This window comes from Coregonus clupeaformis, chromosome 12 (genome assembly GCF_020615455.1).
Source record: "Coregonus clupeaformis isolate EN_2021a chromosome 12, ASM2061545v1, whole genome shotgun sequence".
Classification (NCBI taxonomy): domain Eukaryota; kingdom Metazoa; phylum Chordata; class Actinopteri; order Salmoniformes; family Salmonidae; genus Coregonus; species Coregonus clupeaformis.
Window position 1 is genome coordinate 19,065,317 of NC_059203.1, and position 22,260 is coordinate 19,087,576.

General features: G+C 44.0%; 1 protein-coding gene across 1 annotated transcript in view; it reads left to right on the forward strand.

Annotated features, from left to right (window-relative positions):
* The window catches only part of LOC121577908 (rhamnose-binding lectin-like), a 38,153-nt gene extending 17,432 nt beyond the window's left edge, over positions 1–20,721 (forward strand). Inside the window, exons 9-17 of the mRNA XM_041891893.2 lie at positions 16,928–17,008; positions 17,962–17,997; positions 18,081–18,125; positions 18,267–18,402; positions 18,483–18,601; positions 19,950–19,994; positions 20,137–20,272; positions 20,351–20,458; positions 20,541–20,721. Of these exons, the coding sequence (XP_041747827.2) occupies positions 16,928–17,008; positions 17,962–17,997; positions 18,081–18,125; positions 18,267–18,402; positions 18,483–18,601; positions 19,950–19,994; positions 20,137–20,272; positions 20,351–20,456 (704 nt within the window). The 3' untranslated portion in view covers positions 20,457–20,458; positions 20,541–20,721. The remainder of the gene's footprint in view (positions 1–16,927; positions 17,009–17,961; positions 17,998–18,080; positions 18,126–18,266; positions 18,403–18,482; positions 18,602–19,949; positions 19,995–20,136; positions 20,273–20,350; positions 20,459–20,540) is intronic.
* Positions 20,722–22,260: the final 1,539 nt, after the last annotated feature.

The following is a 22,260-nucleotide window of genomic DNA, read 5'->3' on the forward strand; positions in this document are numbered from 1 at the left end:
TAGAAAACGCCAATCTCGTGTGTGCCACGTTAACATGTTGAAGACATACCACACCAGACCCGTCACTCAGGTAGACAGTCCAGAGAAACTGGCCGAGTCGGCTGTCTCTATTGCTGCTACGGCTGTAGTGGGAGGTCATGTTAATGATGTGGACGGAGATGGTTTGGAGTTGCGCAATACTCAGCAGCAGTGTGCTAGATTGCCCAATTCAGAGATGCTGCTGTCTCTCCCGTCAAGCCTGATTCATTTAACGGACAGACAGTCAGATGATATTGTGAGACTATTACACAGCTTTCCATGTCTTTTTAATGATGTTCCTACATGTACAAATGTGTTAGAACATGACATTAATGTTGGAAACGCTGCACCTATCAAGCAACATCCTTATCGTGTCAACGTCTCTAAGAGAAAGATAATGAGGGGTGAGGTCGGTTATTTGCTGGAGAATAACCTGGCTATGCCAAGTTCAAGTCCTTGGAGTTCTCCGTGCATTCTGGTTCCTAAACCTGATGGGACATCCAGATTATGTACGGACTATCGGAAGGTCAATGCTGTCACAGTGCCCGACTCATTCCCGTTACCCAGACTGGATGACTGTATTGATACTGTTGGTGCTGCTACTTATGTAACCAAACTAGATCTTCTAAAGGTTACTGGCAGGTGCCGTTAACCCCACGTGCCTCCGACATCTCTGCCTTTGTGACCCCAGATCACTTCCTACAATATGCTGTCATGGCATTTGGGATGCGGAACGCACCAGCCACTTTCCAACGCCTGGTTAACACAGTATTGGCTGGAGTTCCTAATTGTAGTGCTTACCTTGATGATCTGGTAATTTATTCAACTGAGTGGTCTGATCATGTTAACACTCTAAGGGTAGTGTGTGAACGTCTAGCAACCGCTTCTCTAACCCTGAACTTAGCAAAGTGCGAGTTTGGGAAGGCCACTGTTACTTATCTTGGTAAACAGGTCGGCCATGGTCAGGTGCGCCCTGTAGATGCCAAGGTCTCGGCTATAAACGCATTTCCCGCACCTACCACCAGAAGAGAGCTACGCCGTTTTTTAGGGATGGTTGGCTACTAATGTAGTTTCTGTAAAAATTTCTCTGCTGTAGTTGCTCCATTAACGGATTTGCTCAGTCCGGCGAGAAAATTTGTATGGTCTGAAGGGTGTCGTACTGCTTTCAACACTGCTAAAGCACTCTTATGTAGTACTCCTGTTCTTGCTGCGCCAGATTTTGAACGACCGTTTAAACTGGAGGTAGATGCAAGTGCCAGAGGTGCTGGGGCTGTTCTACTGCAGCAAGACCAGAGTGGAGTGGACCATCCTGTCTGTTATTTTTCACGGAAATTTAACAAATGTCAGACAAACTATTCCACCATTGAACAAGAAGCTCTAGCTTTGTTGTTAGCTCTGCAGTACTTTGAAGTTTATGTTGGTTCCAGTGCATTACCAGTGATAGTTTATACTGACCATAACCCCTTAGTTTTTCTCCACCGGATGTACAACCAGAACCAACGCCTTATGCGTTGGGCACTTGTCGTGCAAAATTATAATTTGGATATCCGCCACAAAAAGGGGTTGGATAATGTGTTGGCAGATGCTTTGTCTCGTGTGTAATGATCTAGGTTTTTTTTTTTATCCCGGCAGGATGATTTGTGAATTTGGGTGTTGTGATAGTACGTGTGTCGCAAACCATTGTGGTTTGCTCTTTTAAGGGTGGGAGTGTTACGGATACAGGTATCCTGTGTTTTTGTGTGTTTCTCTCCTTCTGCCCTAATCACAGGTGTCCTGTATGTTCCTGATTGGTGGTCGTTGAGGTGTCTGCTGATTGGACCAATCAGTGAACAGTCCTGTGCATTGCACCACCTGTTACTCGTTTGTTCAATCACACATCCCATTGTATAAAAACCAGTCTTGTGTTTGTTGAGAGAGAGAGAGAATATTTCCGTATGTGAGTATGGACACGGTGGTGTCCTGTTTTTGATTACTCACTAAGTTGCTGTTTACTATGATTGGTAATTCTGTTAGACTACTGTTTTGTATGTGAGAAATGGATACTGGGATGTCCTTTGTTTAGAGTACTCACTAAGTTGCTGGTTACTCTGTTTGGTAACTATTGTGTGTTTCTGGGAAAAGGGGAGTTTGAGCTAGCTGCCCTTGGGCATACATTTCCCGTAGAAAGAACTGTCTATAAACACTAGTTAGACCTGAGCGGACCACCCACTGTATTTTTGTATGGTAGCAGTAGCCTAGTGGTTCTTGAGGCAGGCAAGATCAGTTTAGGGGTGTTTTACACTATTGTTTCATTTCTTGGGTCCTGCTCAGCCCTTTTTCCCAATCCTTTACCGTGTGTTCAGAAATAAACCATTTGTGTTTGACGGTAGTTCATGGTAGTTGTGTCATATTTGTTCTCACTATTCCATGCCACACTTATAATTTACATGAATTATGTTACGGGTCTCATGTCCATCACCCTAGACGTTCAAAGCCACGGGGTTCGTAACACCTGGTATGAGAATTACTCCGTCCACAACTGCAAGGCACTCCAGCGGGTGGTGAAGATGGCCCAGTACATCACTGGGACCGTGCTCCCACCCATCCAGGACATCCACTGCCTGAGGAAGGCACGCAGCATTATCATGGACCCCACACACCAAAGCCAAGAGCTCTTCTCTCCCTTACTGTCGGGCAGACAGTATAGGAGTATGAAATCTGAAACCAACAGGCTTGGAGACTATTTCATTTACAAGCCATCAGACTGCTGACTACAGATATTTTGCAGATGTTATCGCAGGTGCAACAAAATGCCTATGTTTCAATCTTTAGTTCCAGTGCAGTAATAACTAACAATACAAAACAATACACACATCTCAAAAATTTTAATTAAGAAATATTAGAATGAGCAATCTGAGTATAAAAAAAAAAAGATATATACAGTACCAGTCAAAAGTTTGGACACACCTACTCATTCAAGGGTTTGTCTTTATTTTTACAATTTTCTACATTGTATAATAATAGTGGATGCATCAAAACTATGAAATTACACACATGGAATCATGTAGTAACCACCCAAAAAAATCTAAAAATCAAAATGGATTTTAGATTTTAGTTTCTTCAAAATAGCCACCCTTTAGCCTTGGTGACAGCTTTGCACACTATTGGAATTCTCTCAACCAGCTTCAGGAGGAATGCTTCTCCAACAGTCTTGAAGGAGTTCCCACATATGCTGAGCACTTGTTGGCTGCTTTTCCTTCACTCTGCGGTCCAACTCATCCCAAACCATCTCAATTGGGTTGAGGTCGGATGATTGTGGAAGCCAGCTCATCTGATGCCCGTACACAGCCTGGAGTTGTGTTGGGTCATTGTCCTGTTGAAAAGAAATGATAGTCCAGCTAATCGCAAACCAGATGGGATGGCGTATCGCTGCAGAATGCTGTGGTAGCCATGCTGGTTAAGTGTGCCTTGAATTCTAAATAAATCACAGACAGTGTCACCAGCAAAGCACCCCCAAACCATCACACCTCCTCCTCCTCCATGCTTCATGGTGGGAACCACACGTGCGGAGATCATCCATTTTCCTACTCTGCGTCTCGCGACGTTGGAACCAAAAATCTCAGACCTGGACTCATTAGACCAAAGGACAGATCTCCACTGGATTAATGTCCATTGCTCATGTTTCTTAACCCAAGCAAGTCTCTTCTTGTTATTGGTGTCCTTTGCAGCATTTTGACCATGAAGGCCTGATTCACGCTGTCTCCTCTGAACAGTTGATGTTGAGATGTGTTTGTTACTTGAACTCTGTGAAGCATTTATTTGGGATGCAATTTCTGAGGCTGGTAACTCTAATGAACTGATCCTCTGCAGGTAACTCCTTGGTCTTCCATTCCTGTGGCGGTCCTCATGAGAGCCAGTTTCATCATAGCGCTTGATGGTTTTTGCGACTGCACTTGAAGAAACTTTCAAAGTTCTTGAAATGTTCTGGATTGACTGACCTTCATGTCTTAAAGTAATGATGGACTGCCGTTTCTCTTTGCTTATTTGAGCTGTTCTTGCCATAATATTGACTAGGTCTTTTACCAAATAGGGCTATCTTTAGTATAACACCCCTACCTTGTCACAACACAACTGCTTGGCTCAAATGCATTAAGAAGGAAAGAAATTCCACAAATGAACCTTTAACAAGGAACACCTGTTAATTGAAATGCATTCTAGGTGACTTCCTCATGAAGCTGGTTGAGAGAATGCCAAGACTGTGCAAAGCTGTCATCAAGGCAAAGGGTGGCTACTTTGAAGAATCTCAAATATATTTTGATCTGTTTAACCCTTTTTTGGTTAATACATGATTCCATGTGTGTAAAAATGTAGAAAATAGCAAAAAATAAAGAAAAACCCTTGAATGATTTTTTTTATTTTTTTTATTCAACCTTTATTTAACCAGGTAAGCCAGTTGAGAACAAGTTCTCATTTACAACTGCGACCTGGCCAAGATAAAGCAAAGCAGTGCGATAAAAACAACAACACAGAGTTATGGGGTAAAACAAAACAAAGTAAAAAATACAACAGAAATAAATATATATACAGTGTGTGCAAATGTAGCAAGTTATGGAGATAAGGCAATAAATAGGCTATGGTGCAAAATAATTACAATTAGTATTAACACTGGAATGATAGATGTGCAAGAGATGATGTGCAAATAGAGATACTGGGGTACAAATGAGCAAAATAAATAACAATATAGGGATGAGGTAGTTGGGCGGGCTAATTTCAGATGGGCTGTGTACAGGTGCAGTGATCAGTAAGGTGCTCTGACAACTGATGCTTAAAGTTAGTGAGGGAGATAACTGTCTCCAGCTTCAGAGATTTTTGCAATTTGTTCCAGTCATTGGCAGCAGAGAACTAGAAGGAATGGCGGCCAAAGGAGGTGTTGGCTTTGGGGATGACCAGTGAGATATACAGTGGGGAAAAAAAGTATTTAGTCAGCCACCAATTGTGCAAGTTCTCCCACTTAAAAAGATGAGAGAGGCCTGTAATTTTCATCATAGGTACACGTCAACTATGACAGACAAAATGAGAGTAAATCACATTGTAGGATTTTTAATGAATTTATTTGCAAATTATGGTGGAAAATAAGTATTTGGTCAATAACAAAAGTTTCTCAATACTTTGTTATATACCCTTTGTGGCAATGACACAGGTCAAACGTTTTCTGTAAGTCTTCACAAGGTTTTCACACACTGTTGCTCGTATTTTGGCCCATTCCTCCATGCAGATCTCCTCTAGAGCAGTGATGTTTTGGGGCTGTCCCTGGGCAACACGGACTTTCAACTCCCTCCAAAGATTTTCTATGGGGTTGAGATCTGGAGACTGGCTAGGCCACTCCAGGACCTTGAAATGCTTCTTACGAAGCCACTCCTTCGTTGCCCGGGCAGTGTGTTTGGGATCATTGTCATGCTGAAAGACCCAGCCACGTTTCATCTTCAATGCCCTTGCTGATGGAAGGAGGTTTTCACTCAAAATCTCACGATACATGGCCCCATTCATTCTTTCCTTAACACGGATCAGTCGTCCTGGTCCCTTTGCAGAAAAACAGCCCCAAAGCATGATGTTTCCACCCCCATGCTTCACAGTAGGTATGGTGTTCTTTGGATGCAACTCAGTATTCTTTGTCCTCCAAACACGACGAGTTTAGTTTTTACCAAAAAGTTCTATTTTGGTTTCATCTGACCATATGACTTTCTCCCAATCCTCTTCTGGATCATCCAAATGCACTCTAGCAAACTTCAGACGGACCTGGACATGTACTGGCTTAAGCAGGGGGACACGTCTGGCACTGCAGGATTTGAGTCCCAGGCGGCGTAGTGTGTTACTGATGGTAGGCTTTGTTACTTTGGTCCCAGCTCTCTGCAGGTCATTCACTAGGTCCCCCCGTGTGGTTCTGGGATTTTTGCTCACTGTTCTTGTGATCATTTTGACACCACGGGGTGAGATCTTGCGTGGAGCCCCAGATCGAAGGAGATTATCAGTGGTCTTGTATGTCTTCCATTTCCTAATAATTGCTCCCACAGTTGATTTCTTCAAACCAAGCTGCTTACCTATTGCAGATTCAGTCTTCCCAGCCTGGTGCAGGTCTACAATTTTGTTTCTGGTGTCCTTTGACAGCTCTTTGGTCTTGGCCAGAGTGGAGTTTGGAGTGTGACTGTTTGAGGTTGTGGACAGGTGTCTTTTATACTGATAACAAGTTCAAACAGGTGCCATTAATACAGGTAACGAGTGGAGGACAGAGGAGCCTCTTAAAGTAGAAGTTACAGGTCTGTGAGAGCCAGAAATCTTGCTTGTTTGTAGGTGACCAAATACTTATTTTCCAACATAATTTGCAAATAAATTCATAAAAATTCCTAAAATGTAATTTTCTGGATTTTTTTTCCTCAATTTGTCTGTCATAGTTGACGTGTACCTATGATGAAAATTACAGGCCTCTCTCATCTTTTTAAGTGGGAGAACTTGCACAATTGGTGGCTGACTAAATACTTTTTTTTACCACTGTACCTGCTGGAGCGCATACTACGGGTGGGTGTTGCTCTGGTGACCAATGAGCTAAGATAAGGCGGGGATTTGCCTAGCAGTGATTTATAGATGGCCTGGAGCCAGTGGGTTTGGCGACGAATATGTAGTGAGGACCAGCCAACCAGAGCACAGTGGTGGGTAGTGTATGGGGCTTTGGAGACAAAATGGATGGCACTGTGATAGACTACATCCAATTTGCTGAGTAGAGTGTTGGAGGCTATTTTGTAAATGACATCGCCGAAGTCAAGGATCGGTAGGATAGTCAGTTTTATGAGGGCATGTTTGGCAGCATGAGTGAAGGAGGCTTTGTTGCGAAATAGGAAGCCAATTCTAGATTTAACTTTGGATTGGAGATTCTTAATGTGAGTCTGGAAGGAGAGTTTACAGTCTAACCAGACACCTAGGTATTTTTAGTTGTCCACATACTATAGGTCAGACCCGTCGAGAGTAGTGATTCTAGTCGGGTGGGCGGGTGCAAGCAGCGTTCGGTTGAAGAGCATGCATTTAGTTTTACTAGTGTTTAAGAGCAGTTGGAGGCTACTGAAGGAGTGTTGTATGTCATTGAAGCTCGTTTGGAGGTTTGTTAACACAGTGTCCAATGAAGGGCCAGATGTATACAAAATGGTGTCGTCTGCGTAGAGGTGGATCTGAGAGTCACCAGCAGCAAGAGCGACGTCATTGATATACACAGAGAAAAGAGTCGGCCCAAGAATTGAACCTTGTGGCACCCCCATAGAGACTGCCATAGGTCCAGACAACAGGCCCTCAGATTTTACACATTGAACTCTATCAGAGAAGTAGTTGGTGAACCAGGCGAGGCAGTCATTTGAGAAACCAAGGCTATTTAGTCTGCCAATAAGAATGCGGTGGTTGACAGAGTCGAAAGCCTTGGCCAGGTCAATGAAAACGGCTGCACAGTACTGTCTATTATCGACCGCGGTTATAATATCGTTTAGGACCTTGAGCGTGGCTGAAGTGCACCCATGACCAGCTCGGAAACCGGAATACATAGCGGAGAAGGTACGGTGGGATTCGAAATGGTCGGTGATCTGTTTGTTAACTTGGCTTTCAAAAACTTTTGAAAGGCAGGGCAGGATGGATATGGGTCTGTAACAGTTTGGATATAGAGTGTCACCCCCTTTGAAGAGGGGGATGACCGAGGCAGCTTTCCAATCTCTGGGGATCTCAGACGTTACGAAAGAGAGGTTGAACAGGCTAGTAATAGGGGTTGCGACAATTTCTGCGGCTAGTTTTAGAAAGAAAGGGTCCAGATTGTCTAGCCCAGATGATTTGTAGGGGTCCAGATTTTGCAGCCTCTTTCAGAACATCAGCTGTCTGGATTTGTGTGAAGGAGAAGCGGGGGGGGGCATGGGCAAGTTGCAGCGGAGGGTGCAGAGCTGGTGGCCGGGGTAGTGGTAGCCAGGTGGAAAGCATGGCCAGCCGTAGCAAAATGCTTGTTGAAATTCTCGATTATTGTAGATTTATCGGTGATGATAGTGTTTCCTAGCCTCAGTGCAGTGGGCAGCTGGGAGGAAGTGCTCTTATTTTCCATGTACCTGTGTCCAAACGTTTGACTGGTACTGTGTGTCGTGACATGACTTTAACATTAATATGAAGACTTATCTCTAATTAACTAAATATGTTTAATTGTTAACCGATTTCAATTAATCATTAAACAATTAACTCATTAGAATTTGGGGCACCATGAGAGCAGTTATTTAAAGAGTCACCATCTCCCGAATTAAACTCTAAAAGGTCTTTCCCTATCACATCTATAAACAGTCAATTATTAATCATAACCTCGTATCATATCATCATTCTGAACGTCGTAACCTCCTTGCATCTTCAAAAACCCAAGACTTGCTTATGATTTAGTACTACACAAATTACTAGTAAATTAAATGGGAAAACAGGATAAACAGCGGTTATTGACTGGAGAAAACAGGTCCCTAGTGGAATGACAACAACTTGGTTTGTTAAAGAAAAAAGGAAGAGGGAAAAAAGAGAGGAACAGAGACACTGCCACACCCTGATCGAGAGAACTCTTGTTGGTTGGATCAGGGTGTGAGTTTTCTGTTGAGATCTATGTTAGTGTATTTCTATGTTGAGCTTTCTATGTTTGGCCGGGTGTGATTCCCATTTAGAGGCAGCTGTCGCTCGTTGTCTCTGATTGGGGATCATACTTAAGTAGCCTGCCTTAGTTGTGGGATCTTTATTTTGTGTTTCTGTTAGGCTTGTTGTGAGCATAGCCCATAGGACTTCACGTTACGTTGCTTTTGTTGTTTTGTCAAGTGTTTATCGTCATTAATAAATATGTACGCATACCACGCTGCACCTTGGTCTGACCCGTCTCTCAACGATTGTGACAGACCTTGATACATTCAGAAACTTCTCTCACCTACAGTAATTACATACTTGGCACACGAACCGCCGCCCGCTTTGAGTAAGAAACAGATCGCCTCTGACCGTTCCACACGTTCTACGTTAGGAATATTATTCCAGTATTCGCTTTTGAAAGTGTTAAAGTTTCAGCGGGAAAAAGTCTGTTGAAATAAAGAACATTGCTTTAGTTAATCCTGAGGGAGCAGTCTAAACGTTCTCCTTTGATTTACAACAGGGTGTGAGCTGTTAATCACCACTAGTCCTTTCTTCCCCCCACTGCGGGTGAGAGGGGGTCTGACTAAAGTTATTCACAGTTAACCTGACCTGGCCTATTTGGATTCTCGTGGAGTCATGACGTGTGTGTGTATATACAGTTGAAGTCGGAAGTTTACATACACCTTAGTCAAATTCATTTAAACTCAGTTTTCACAATTCCTGACATTTAATCCTAGTAAAAATTCCCTGTCTTAGGTCAGTTAGGATCACCACTTTATTTTAAGAATGTGAAATGTCAGAATAATAGTAGAGAGAATGATTCATTTCAGCTTTCATTTCTTTCATCACATTCCCAGTGGGTCAGAAGTTTACATACACTCAATTAGTATTTGGTAGCATTGCCTTTAAATTGTTTAACTTGGGTCAAACGTTTTGGGTAGCCTTCCACAAGCTTCCCACAATAAGTTGGGTGAATTTTGGCCCATTCCTCCTGACAGAGCTGGTGTAACTGAGTCAGGTTTGTAGGCCTCCTTGCTCGCACACGTTTTTCAGTTCTGGCCACATTTTCTATAGGGTTGAGGTCAGGGCTTTGTGATGGCCACTCCAATACCTTGACTTTGTTGTCCTTCAGCCATTTTGCCACAACTTTGGAAGTATGCTTGGGGTCATTGTCCATTTGAAAGACCCATTTGCGACCTAGCTTTAACATCCTGACTGATGTCTTGAGATGTTGCTTCAATATAGCCACCTAATTTTCCTTCTTCATGATGCCATCTATTTTGTGAAGTGCACCAGTCCCTCCTGCAGCAAAGCACCCCAACAGCATGATGCTGCCACCCCCTTGCTTCACGGTTGGGATGGTGTTCTTCGGCTTGCAAGTCCCCCTTTTTCCTCCAAACATAACGATGGTCATAATGGCCGAACAGTTCTATTTTTGTTTCATCAGACCAGAGGACATTTCTTCAAAAAGTACGATATTTGTCCCCATGTGCAGTTGCAAACTGTAGTCTGGCTTTTTTATGGTGGTTTTGGAGCAGTGGCTTCTTCCTTGCTGATTGGCCTTTCAGGTTATGTCGATATAGGACTCGTTTTATAGTGGATATAGATACTTTTGTACCTGTTTCCTCCAGCATCTTAACAAGGTCCTTTGCTGTTGTTCTGGGATTTATTTGCACTTTTCGCACCAAAGTACATTCATCTCTAGGAGACAGATAGCCTTCCTGAGCGATATGACATCTGCATGGTCCCATGGTGTTTATACTTGCGTAATATTGTTTGTACAGACGAACATGGTACCTTCAGGTATTTGGAAATTGCTCCCAAGGATGAACCAGACTTGTGGAGGTGTAAAAAAAAATTCTGAGGTCTTGGCTGATTTCTTTTGATTTTCCCATGATGTCAAGCAAAAAGGCACTGAGTTTGAAGGTAGGCCTTGAAATACATCCACAGGTACACCTCCAATTGACTCAAATGACGTCAATTAGCCAATCAGAAGTTTCTAAAGCCATGACATCATTTTCTGGAATTTTCCAAGCTGTTTAAAGGCACAGTCAACTTAGTGTATGTAAACTTCTGACTCACTAGAATTGTGATACAGTGAATTATAAGTGAAATAATCTGTCTGCAAACAATTGTTGGAAACATTACTTGTGTCATGCACAAAGTAGATGTCCTAACCGACTTGCCATAACTATAGTTTGTTAACAAGACATTTGTGGAGTGGTTGAAAAACGAGTTTTAATGATTCCAACCTAAGTGTACGTAAATATCCGACTTCAACTGTATATATATACACGCTCAATAGTTTCAATAGTGTGTATCCAGAATGGTCCACCACCATTTTTGATACATGTGGGAAGCGTTGGAGTCAATATGGGCCAGAATCTCTGTGGAACACTTTTGACACCTTGTAGAGTCCATGCCCCGACGAATTGAGGCACACAGGTCGAAAGACAAATGTGAGGTGACAGACAGTGATACATGGAGAGACAGTGACAATATCGCCTTGCACACTCTTGCCTGCATCTAGCTGAAATAGTGTGTAATCATTAGTCCAACAGTTGCAAACGAGAGTTTCTATTGGACAAATTCAGGTATGTTTATCCCCATTTTGTTCCGTTTGCTTCCCTCACAGTTCTGGGTGACTTTAACCTCCCTACGTCTGCCTTTGACTCATTTCTCTCTGCCTCCTTCTTTCCACTCCTTTCCTCTTTTTACCTCATCCTCTCACCGTCCCTCCTACTCACAAGGCAGGCAATATGCTTGACCTCATTTTTACTAGATGCTGTTCTTCTACTAATCTCACTGCAACTCCCCTCCAAGTCTCCGACCACTACTTTGTATCATTTTCTCTCTCGCTCTCCTCCAACACTACTCACTCTGCCCCTACTCAGATGGTAATGTACCGTCGCAACCTTCGCTCTCCCATCCTATTATCTCTTTCCTCTGCTAAATCCTTTTCCCTCCGATCTCCTGATTCTGCCTCCTCAACCCTCCTCTCCTCCCTTTCTGCATCTTTTGACTCTCTATGTCCCCTATCCTCCCGGCCGGCTCGGTCCTCCCCTCCTGCTCCGAGGCTTGACGACTCATTGCGAACTCACAGAAGAGGGCTCCGGGCAACCGAGCGGATATGGAGGAAATCTAGACTCCCTGCGGACCTGTCATCTTTTCACTCCCTCCTCTCTACATTTTCTTCCTCTGTTTCCGTTGCCAAAGCCACTTTCTACCACTCTAAATTCCAAGCTTCTGCCTCTAACCCTAGGAAGCTCTTTGCCACCTTCTCCTCCCTGCTGAATCCTCCTCCTCCTCCCCCTCCCTCCTCACTCTCTGTGGATGACTTCGTCAACCATTTTCAAAAGAAGGTTGACGACATCCGATCCTCATTTATTATGTCAAATGACACCGCTGGTCCTGCTCACACTACCCTACCCTATGCTTTGACTTCTTTCTACCCTCTCTCCCCACTTGAAATCTTGCGACTTGTGACGGCCGGCCGCCCAACAACCTGCCCGCTTTACCCTATCCCTTTCTCTCTTCTCCAGACCATTTCCGGAGACCTTCTCCCTCACCTCGCTCATCAACTCATCCTTGACCACTGGCATTGTCCCTTCCGTCTTCAAGAGAGCGAGAGTTGCACCCCTCCTCAAAAAACCAACACTCGATCCCTCCGATGTCAACAACTACAGACCAGTATCCCTTCTTTCTTTTCTCTCCAAAACTCTTGAGCGTGCCATCTCTAGCCAACTCTCCTGCTATCTCTCAGAATTACTTTCTTGATCCAAACCAGTCAGGTTTCAAGACTGGTCATTCAACTGAGACTGCTCTTCTCTGTGTCACAGAGGCTCTTCGCACTGCTAAAGCTAACTCTCTCTCCTCTGCTCTTATCCTTCTAGACCTATCCGCTGCCTTTGATACTGTGAACCATCAGATCCTCCTCTCCACCCTCTCCGAGTTGGGCATCTCCGGCGCTGCTCACTCTTGGATTGCGTCCTACCTGACAGGTCGCTCCTACCAGGTGGCGTGGCGTGATTCTGTCTCCCCGCACCACGTGCTCTCACCACTGGTGTCCCCCAGGGCTCAGTTCTAGGCCCTCTCCTATTCTCTCTATACACCAAGTCACTTGGCTCTGTCATATCCTCACATGGTCTCTCCTATCATTGCTACGCAGACGACACACAATTCATTTTCTCCTTTCCCCCTTTTGATAACCAGGTGGCGAATCGCATCTCTGCATGTCTGGCAGACATATCAATGTGGATGTCGGATCAACACCTCAAGCTGAACCTCGGTAAGACGGAGCTGCTCTTCCTCCCGGGGATGGACTGCCCGCTCCATGATCTTGCCATCACGGTTCACAACTCCATTGTGTCCCCCTCCCAGAGTGCAAAGAACCTTGGCGTGACCCTGGACAACATCCTGTCGTTCTCCGCTAACATCAAAGCAGTGACCCGATCCTGCAGGTTCATGCTCTACAACATTCGCAGAGTACAACCCTACCTTACACAGAAAGAGGCACAGGTCCTAATCCAGGCACTTGTCATCTCCCGTCTGGATTACAGCAACTCGCTGTTGGCTGAGCTCCCTGCCTCTGCCATTAAACCCTACAACTTATCCAGAACGCTGCAGCCCGTCTGGTGTTCGACCTTCCCAAGTTCTCTCATGTCACCCCGCTCCTCCGCACACTCCACTGGCTTCCAGTTGAGGCTCTCATCTACTACAAGACCATGGTGCTTGCCTACGGAGCTGTGAGGGGAACGGCACCTCTTTACCTTCAGGCTCTGATAAGACCCTACACCCAAACGAGGGCACTGCGTTCATCCACCTCTGGCCTGCTAGCTCCCCTACCTCTACGGACGTACAATTCCCGCTCAGCCCAGTCAAAGCTATTTGCTGCTCTGGCACCCCAATGGTGGAACAAGCTCCCCCACGACGCCAGGACAGCGGAGTCACTGACCACCTTCCGGAGACACTTGAAACCCTACCTCTTTAAGGAATACCTGGAATAGTATAAAAGTAATCCTTCTAGCGGGCCCCGTGGCAATACATTTGTAAAACCCAAAGCTTACCTTGACTTGGAAGAGTTCCAGTGTTGTGTTGGAAAGTCATAGCCAGCTATCTAACATAGCATGTGTCACGCCCTGAGTCAGGGTGTGTATATTCCTTGTTGTGCTTTTTCTATGTTGTCGATCTAGTATGTGTGGATCTGTTGGCCGGTGTGGTTCCCAATCAGAGGCAGCTGTTGCTCGTTGTCTCTGATTGGGGACCATACTTAGGCAGCCTATTGACACTGTCTAGTTGTGGGATCTTATTCCATGTAAGGTTTGTTGTTCTGTACTACCTTGGACTTCACGTTTCGATTCCTTTGTCGTGTTGTTTATTACGTTAATAAACATGTATGCATATCACGCTGCGCCTTGGTCTGACCCGTCATTCAACGAACGTGACAGCATGCCTCTGTTTGAGCAGGGTGTTTCAGTAGCTGCATTTGCTAGCTAAGTAAGTGAAACTGAAAGTGAAAAAAACTGAGTATTTCTATCTTGCTTCTCTTTCATTTTGGAATAAATTAATTAGCTCAAAACTGTTCAACTACTCTTTCTCTTTGAGTCAACTACTCACCACATTTTATGCTCTGCAGTACTAGCTAGCTGTAGCATGCTTTCAGTACTATATTCATTCTCTGATCTTTTGACTGGGTGGCAACATGTCAGTTCATGCTGCAAGAGCTCTGATTTGTTGGAGGACGACCTCCGGAAGTTGTCATAATTACTGTGTAACTCTATGGAAGGGGGTGAGAACCACGAGCCTACAAGGTTTTGTATTGAAGTCAATGTACCCAGAAGAGGACGGAAGCTAGCTGTCCTCTGGCTACACCATGGTGCTACCCTACAGAGTGCTGTTGAGGCTACTGTAGACCTTCATTGCAAAACAGTGCGTTTTAATCAATAATTTGGTGAAGTGATTAAATTTAGTACAGTTTTATGTAAAAAATGTTTTACAATTTTATTTTTAATGAAATTCAATGAGGAGGATGGTCCTCCCCTTCCTCCTCTGAGGAGCCTCCACTGCTTTGTACATAGTACAGCAGCATCTAAGGTGCAGGGTAGAGTACCTGGTGATTGCCGGCTAGTAACAGTGACAAAGTTTCAGGGCAGGGTAATGGACATATTCAATATCTCCCTATCCCAGTCTATTGTCCCCACTTGCTTCAAGATATCCACAATTGTTCCTGTACCCAAGAAAGCTAAGGTAACTGAACTAATCAGAGGGCTGTTATAAATACTATGCATGCCAGTCTCTCTTGGCTAATAGTTCAGGAGAGACTGACTGTATCACCTCTTCCTTTTATGAGAAACATTAATGTGTTGAAAATCCCAAATTGTTTCATAGTCAACTTACACACAGCTCTGACACACACACTTACCCCACCTGACATGCCACCAGGGGTCTTTTCACAGTCCTCAAATCCAGAACAAATTCAAGAAAGCGTACAGTATTATATAGACCCATTATTGCATGGAACTCCGTTCCATCTTATATTGCTCAAATAAACAGCAAACCTGGTTTCAAACAACAGATAAATCAACACCTCACGGCACAACGCTTATCCCCTACTTGACCTAGATAGTTTGTGTGTATGCATTCATATGTAGGCTTGGGTGCATTTTTTTTTTTTATGTAGATCTGTCCTTGAGCTGTTCTTGTCTGTTAATGTTCTGTATTATGTCATGTTTCATGTTTTGTGTGGACCCCAGGAAGAGTAGCTGCTGTTTTTGCAACAGCTAATGGGGATCCTAATAAAATACCAAATGACTATTGCCCAATAGCACTCAGTTCTGTCATCATGAAGTACTTTGAGAAGCTAGTTAAGGATCATATCACCTCCACCTTACCCGACACCCTGGACCAGGGCTCTCAACTCTGTTCCTGGAGCTACTGTCCTGTAGGTTTTAACTCCAACCCTAATCTAGCGCACCTGATTCTAATAATTATCTGGTTGATAAGCTGAATCAGGTTAGTTACAACTGGGGTTGGATTGAAAACCTACAGGATGGTAGCTCTCCAGGAACAGGGTTGGAGAGCCCTGCCCCAGACCCACTACAATTTGCATACCGCCCCAACAGATCCACGGATGACGAAATCGGCATCGCACTGCACACTGCCCTATCCCGTTTGGACAAGAGGAATACCTATGTAAGAATGCAGTTCATCGACTACAGCTCAGCCTTCAATGCCATAGTGCCCTCCAATGTCCTCACTAAGCTCGGGGACCTGGGTCTGAACCCCACGGGGGGCCAGTATGAAAAATGAATGCACTCACTAATTGGAAGTCGCTCTGGATAACAGCATCTGCTAAATGACTAAAATGTAAATTACCTTCTACTGCTGCACCATAGAGAGCATCCTGTAGGGCTGTAACACCGCCTGGTATGGCAATTGTAACCACAGGGCTCTCCAGATGGTGGTGAGTTGAGGAAGAGGACACCCAGCCACCAGAAGTATACCTCATGGGGATCTGACCATAGAGAATACAGTATATCATCTAATATGTGTCCCATTATGGAGTCTGTGAGCGCACGGGCAGCTCCAATCAAATCAAATCAAATTAAAGATAATATTGAGTCAATATGCATTTAAAAGTAGTCCATTTTCTTCTTCTACTATTTCTATGAGTTGGCAAACAAACTAAAAGGTGCACACTGCCACATAGGTATAAAGTCAAAGTTGGAGATTTTCTGCCACCTACAGTCATGCAATGTTTGCTCACGAGTGTAATTCATTGGCTGATCCCTCCTGATGACCCGGATGGAATAATGGGGCGCGTTCAGCAGGACGCAACATTTTGGAAGGTTCAGATAGAAATATGCTATGGTGAACAAACATGTCTCTCCGACATAATCATAATAATAATAATAATAATAATAATAATAATAAGGAAATATGTTGGCTCTATTCATGAAAGGTATATCGGCAACGCTCAAGAAGGTTTTGCAACTGAACGTGGCCCATGTGATTCTTCCTTAACCAGGAAGCCCCACCCAGATGACTACTTTAAATTGGTGGAAGCCCTCAATGGCAATGTTCATGCCAAAATGGATTTTAGCCATCTAGAGTCCTCTAGATAACTCTATGAGACTGACCCAAAAGCCTGGTACAGACCAGCAAAGCCCAGCCCCCTGATTGCAATGAGGTGCACCTGGACACAAAATAGATACAGCTGGGTTAATTAAGACATGTCACATAACATAAATACCAGGTGTATTAGGTCAGGTTACCATCAGTTTCATCTTATCTGCTACTACCACGCTTGTACCTGGCATCATGTTCAGACTGACGGTGGTTTTCTGTGAGTATACAACATATGTATATGATGCAGGTTAGAATACATATCACTAAATGTTTAAATTTGTATTTCAGAGTTTTTGAAGTACGTGTCATATGACTTGAGGTCTACAGTATGATGCGTTAAGTTAAAGTTCAGTATTAACATAATTTGACAGTACAGCAGGAAATGTAGAGGGAGACTGATCGTATGGGAATAGACATTTTGCAGGGCTTGAATGTTTCATGAGATGATGGTAGAACTCTTTATTGGAGGGTATTTTAATACATATCTGTTTAACCGTCTAGAAACAAAAGCACTGTATCTAGAGCCCCCTTGTGAATTTGTCAAAAGTGTCAGGACACTTTCCCATACTATATTGCAGTAGTCCAAAGATTAGTATTTGGTCCTATATTCCTAGCACACAATGACTACATCAAACATGTGACTCTACAAGGTATTTTGGCTGCGTTTGCAGTGTGTTTTGGTGTATGTTTTGCCCAATAGTGGCTGGAGTTATTATCTTTCTGAACACTTTTAAATTAATGCCATGATTAAGAAAGCATGAGTGAGACAGGCTACAAGGGCACATATCAACCCCTCACATTATCAATAACTGGGGAGGTTAGTATTTTTATGGGGTATAATCTTTGTTCCTTAACTTCCTCACATCACTATTAATTCAAGGTGGCATCCGCATGTATGTAGACGTGTTGAGAAGTATTGTAATCTTCAAAATGACAACCTTAACCATTCAGTTCCTTTTAGGCAAAAAAGTATCTATAACCAATTACAAATGCGTCTAACAAGTTTAGTCACATTACATGCATGGAATATGAGACCAAATGCTAAACTTGACTACTTTAATACACTAAAATATCTAAAATATTTGAGGATAGAGACAAATGCTCATTTCTAGCTTCACGGTCCAAATGCATATGATGTGGATTGTTGCTGAACTGGCTGTGTTGTTTCAGTGCTGGTTGCAGCTTGCTGTGCACTAACGGATGGAGGTACTGTGTGTAATAATGATGATGATACTACTAGACAAAGCTAATGTGAGTGGTGTGTAACTCCTGTTTATTTGTCCTGGCAGCACGCAGCATCACATGTGAAGGCTCTGATGCTTTACTACAATGTGGTAAGCTAGTCAACACTACTGAACAGTGTATATACTCAGCTATCACCTGTGTTTTATACTGTAGATTACCTACACCGACGATGCCAACCCTTGCTCTCCTTCGTTCCTTATCCATCTTTTCGTTGTCCGTCTCTTCCTCAGATAGAGGTAAGATCCATATCGAGCGTGCCAACTATGGTCGTCGTCAACGCAAAGTGTGTTCCATTGGGCGCCCCGCTAACCAACTCACCAACACCAACTGCCTCAGCCAATCCACCACCAGTAAGATGGCAGCAAGGTACTGGAACCTGTGGTGTTTATTTACCTGTAGACACCCATTGGCTGTAGTGATGACCACTACCTGTGTTTGACACACAGGTGTGACGGGAAGAGCCAGTGTGTCGTCCCGGCATCCAATTCTGTTTTTGGAGACCCCTGTGTCGGAACCTATAAGTACCTGGACACCAAATACTCCTGTGTCCAACAGCAAGTAGCAAGTCAGTCTGTGCTAATAATGCTTGGTGGTGGGCACCAATATTGTTCAATTGAATTTCTGTATGACTGAGGCATGTTGGGATATTGTTTAATACTTCGGTGAAAGAGCGCACTCTGCTGATCTCTAGCAAAGCCATAGAATGGGTTGGGTCACCAATGGGACCAGCTTGTGAACTTTGTTTTATGGCCACCATGTGTTTTAATACATGCCCTTTTCTATTCTCCACTTTTACACCACCCTCACTTCCTAACTAACCCTAGCTAGCCCACAAACGGTGGTTATGGAACAAAGTAGCCGGCAACAACTTCCGTTAGCATAGCTTACAGGGAGGTCAGAGACCTGGCAGTGTGGTGCCAGAATTACAACCTCTCGCTCAACGTCGAAGAAGATGATTGTGGACTACAGGAAACAGAAGGCTGACCACGCCCCCATTTTCATCGACTGGGCTGTAGTGGAGCTTTTCGAGAGCTTCAAGTTCCTCAATGTCCACATCACTAAGAATCCATCATGGTCCATGCACCAGCAGTAGTATAGAGGGCATGACAATGCCTCTTCTCCAACCTGCCCAGGAGGCTAAAAATATTTGGTATTGGCCCTCCGATCCTCAGTTCTACAGCTGCACCATTGAGAGCATTTTGACTGGCTGTATCACCACTAGGTATGGCAACTGCTTGGCATCCAACCGCAAGGCGCTACAGAGGGTAGTGCGTACGGCCCAGTACATCACTGAGACCGCGCTCCCTGACATCAGGACCTCTATACCATGCGTTGTCGGAAGGCCCTACATTTTCAATGACTCCAGCCACCCAAGTCCTACTGTCTGCTACTGCATGGCAAGTGGTACCGCGGCACCAAGTCTGGAACCAGCAGGCTTCTACTCCCCGTCACTTTATTCCTAGTTATATGTACATATCTAACTCAATTAGCCAGTTAGCACATGGTAAGAAAGATGGGTAGTCGTGCCACACAGGTCTCCTCTACATTGTGGCTTAGTTGATTCTTGCGCGCACTTCATCTGGTGTAACAGTGAACATCTCTTTCAGCCAACATTAGCTAGCTCAAATCTCGTTTATAGCTATTCAGACGGCACGGGCACAAATTGTATAGAAATATAGCTTTGGTCTAGCGGTACGACTAGCAAATTTTAACCAGTTTGCTCTCACATTCTGAGCAGTTTGAGATGACGACGTCTCATAAGGAGCTTAAACCACAGTGAAACGGTTGAAGATAATGCATTTAACTTTCTACAACTCTGTATATGGCTAAACATTAATTAATCACTTCACCAAGCCATAGTATGCCTTTATTTGTCAGGCCTGTGTGGTGTAACTCCTGTTTTGTCCTTGCAGTAAGCAGCACCATATGTGAAGGCTCTGATTCTCAACTACAATGTGGTAAGCAGGTCAACACTACAGTACGGTATCCTCTCCGTTCTCTTGTAGTGTTGTGTATATTGGTCTCTAGCCCACACAAACACCCAGCCTTGGCCTTCTGCCTTTTCTTCATCTATCTCTTCCTCCTCCTCGTCTCCCTCAGATGAAGGTAAGATCCATATCCAGAGTGCCAACTATGGTCGTCGTCAACGCAACGTGTGTTCCATTGGGCGCCCCGCTAACCAACTCACCAACATCAACTGCCTCAGCCAATCCACCACCAGTAAGATGGCACAAAGGTACGGGAACCAACGGTGTGTATTTACCTGTACACTCATTGGCTGTAGTGATAACCTCTACCTGTATTTTAAACACAGGTGTGATGGGAAGAGCCAGTGTGTCGTCCCGGCATCCAACTCCGTGTTTGGAGACCCCTGTGTCGGAACCTATAAGTACCTGGAGGTGGCTTACACCTGTGACTAAATGTGAGTTATATACATGACTGGGAGCTTGAATGCTGGTGCTGGTGCTTGAATGCTGGTGCTGACTGAAATGTTTGTCTTGCAGGATATCTTCCCTGATGAACCTAAAGGCTTCTGGGATTTCTTCATCGAGTGGATCAGTTTATTTTCCTCCAACCCCCAAAATCAACTTCAAATCATTGTAAACCTGTGCCTTTTGTGCTAAAGCGTTTCTTAAACAATTCTGAACTGTGGTGGTTGGTCTGAATTAAACTAAGCAGCATGAATCCAAGACTTGGTGTCTTTAGTTCTATATTACTAAATGTCTACTGTCACACCAATATTACTGAACATGTGTCCTGTATTCTCTTACACTGTTCACTGAAGACTCATTTACACCTGGCACTAACATGTGTTCTTTGTCTTGATGTCCATATTCTCTGCCCACAGTTGTAGACTAGTAAAATACTCATTGTGATCAGCTCTTCCTGACCACCTCCGGCTGTAGTCAAGCATGCATTTTGTCTGGATCTCTATCAAGTGTGAACTGATCTGGACGGTCAAATCAATTATACCTTCCTCTAAAATCATTGCCAGGTAGCACCGTTGACTTATGACCTCAGTAGGCCTAATGGACTTAATCCATATTATTTTGGGAATGTCATTGTCACACGGCACTAAATAATCTGGTCAGAATGTGGACATGGACGGTTAAGAAGTTTTAATACAACGTGTAGACTCTCCAAACCTTGATCACATGAAACAAATGTTAGCATGAGGTGTAAAATGCCGCTTTTATTGGGGATGAGCGGAGCACCACAACGACGGTCCCTATTTTGGTTTGCCTAATTTCAGTTTAACAAAACAAGTATTGTTGTACTGTCTCAACCGCTGTGAAATATTTTTATAACAAACTTGTCTTTCAGCTGATGCCGGTGTATAAAACTATGCATAGACAGCGCACAACAGATGTACCGCTTAGACGTTCTTTCATTGAGGGACAGATCTACAACCCATTTCTGTGATTTGGTCAAGTTGCCCAAAAAGTGATATATTACAGCGTTAACGATCTATATTAAGTTGTATAAAGCACATAGCAGTCAACACCAACATTAGTCATTTAAACAATTTTAAATGTCAGGATGGTAATTTCTCTGGGCGTTGATGTAGTTCAGATGTTATCAAGAGCGGATGATGAACTGTCAGGTCTGCGCTGCATCCTCAGCAACATTACGCTTTCCCCTCAAGTTCTGTCTTCCGGCTTTGTAGATGGTTCGCTCGATAGACACACACCACGTAGCACCCACTTGAGTCATTCTACTCGAGCAGGTGCTGGAAGCTCACCACACAATGTTCATGGTCAGAATTGCTCATCACACTTCAGTTGGCAATTCTACAGAGTTTGGAGACTGCGTTTACTACATGCCGTGCTCTCTAACCTTGAGGTTGCTAGTGTCCTGCACTGCCGCCTGCTTTTCCGCTGTTATTTTAACGTTAAAGCGAGGGTATTCACTATCCGGTTGTGCCACGTGAGAGTTGGGTTGATTACATTAGCTAACTATGTCCCTCACCATAATGTTTACAAAACTGAGGCAAAGCAGTGCTCTGCAGGCAGGGGCAAAGGACACTGTGTACCTGTGTCCCCTGTGGTTTTTCAGCGGCTGGCATCCAATATTGGTGCGTTGCAGCAATGTGTGGTACAGGCCAGAGATACTTTTGAGGAGATGGGGAAACTCCATTGGAATCGTATTAATGCTCATTTTGTATGTTGTCAACTGGCTGCGCAGTGCATTCTGGAACAAGGAGATCTCTCCAGGAGGGAATGG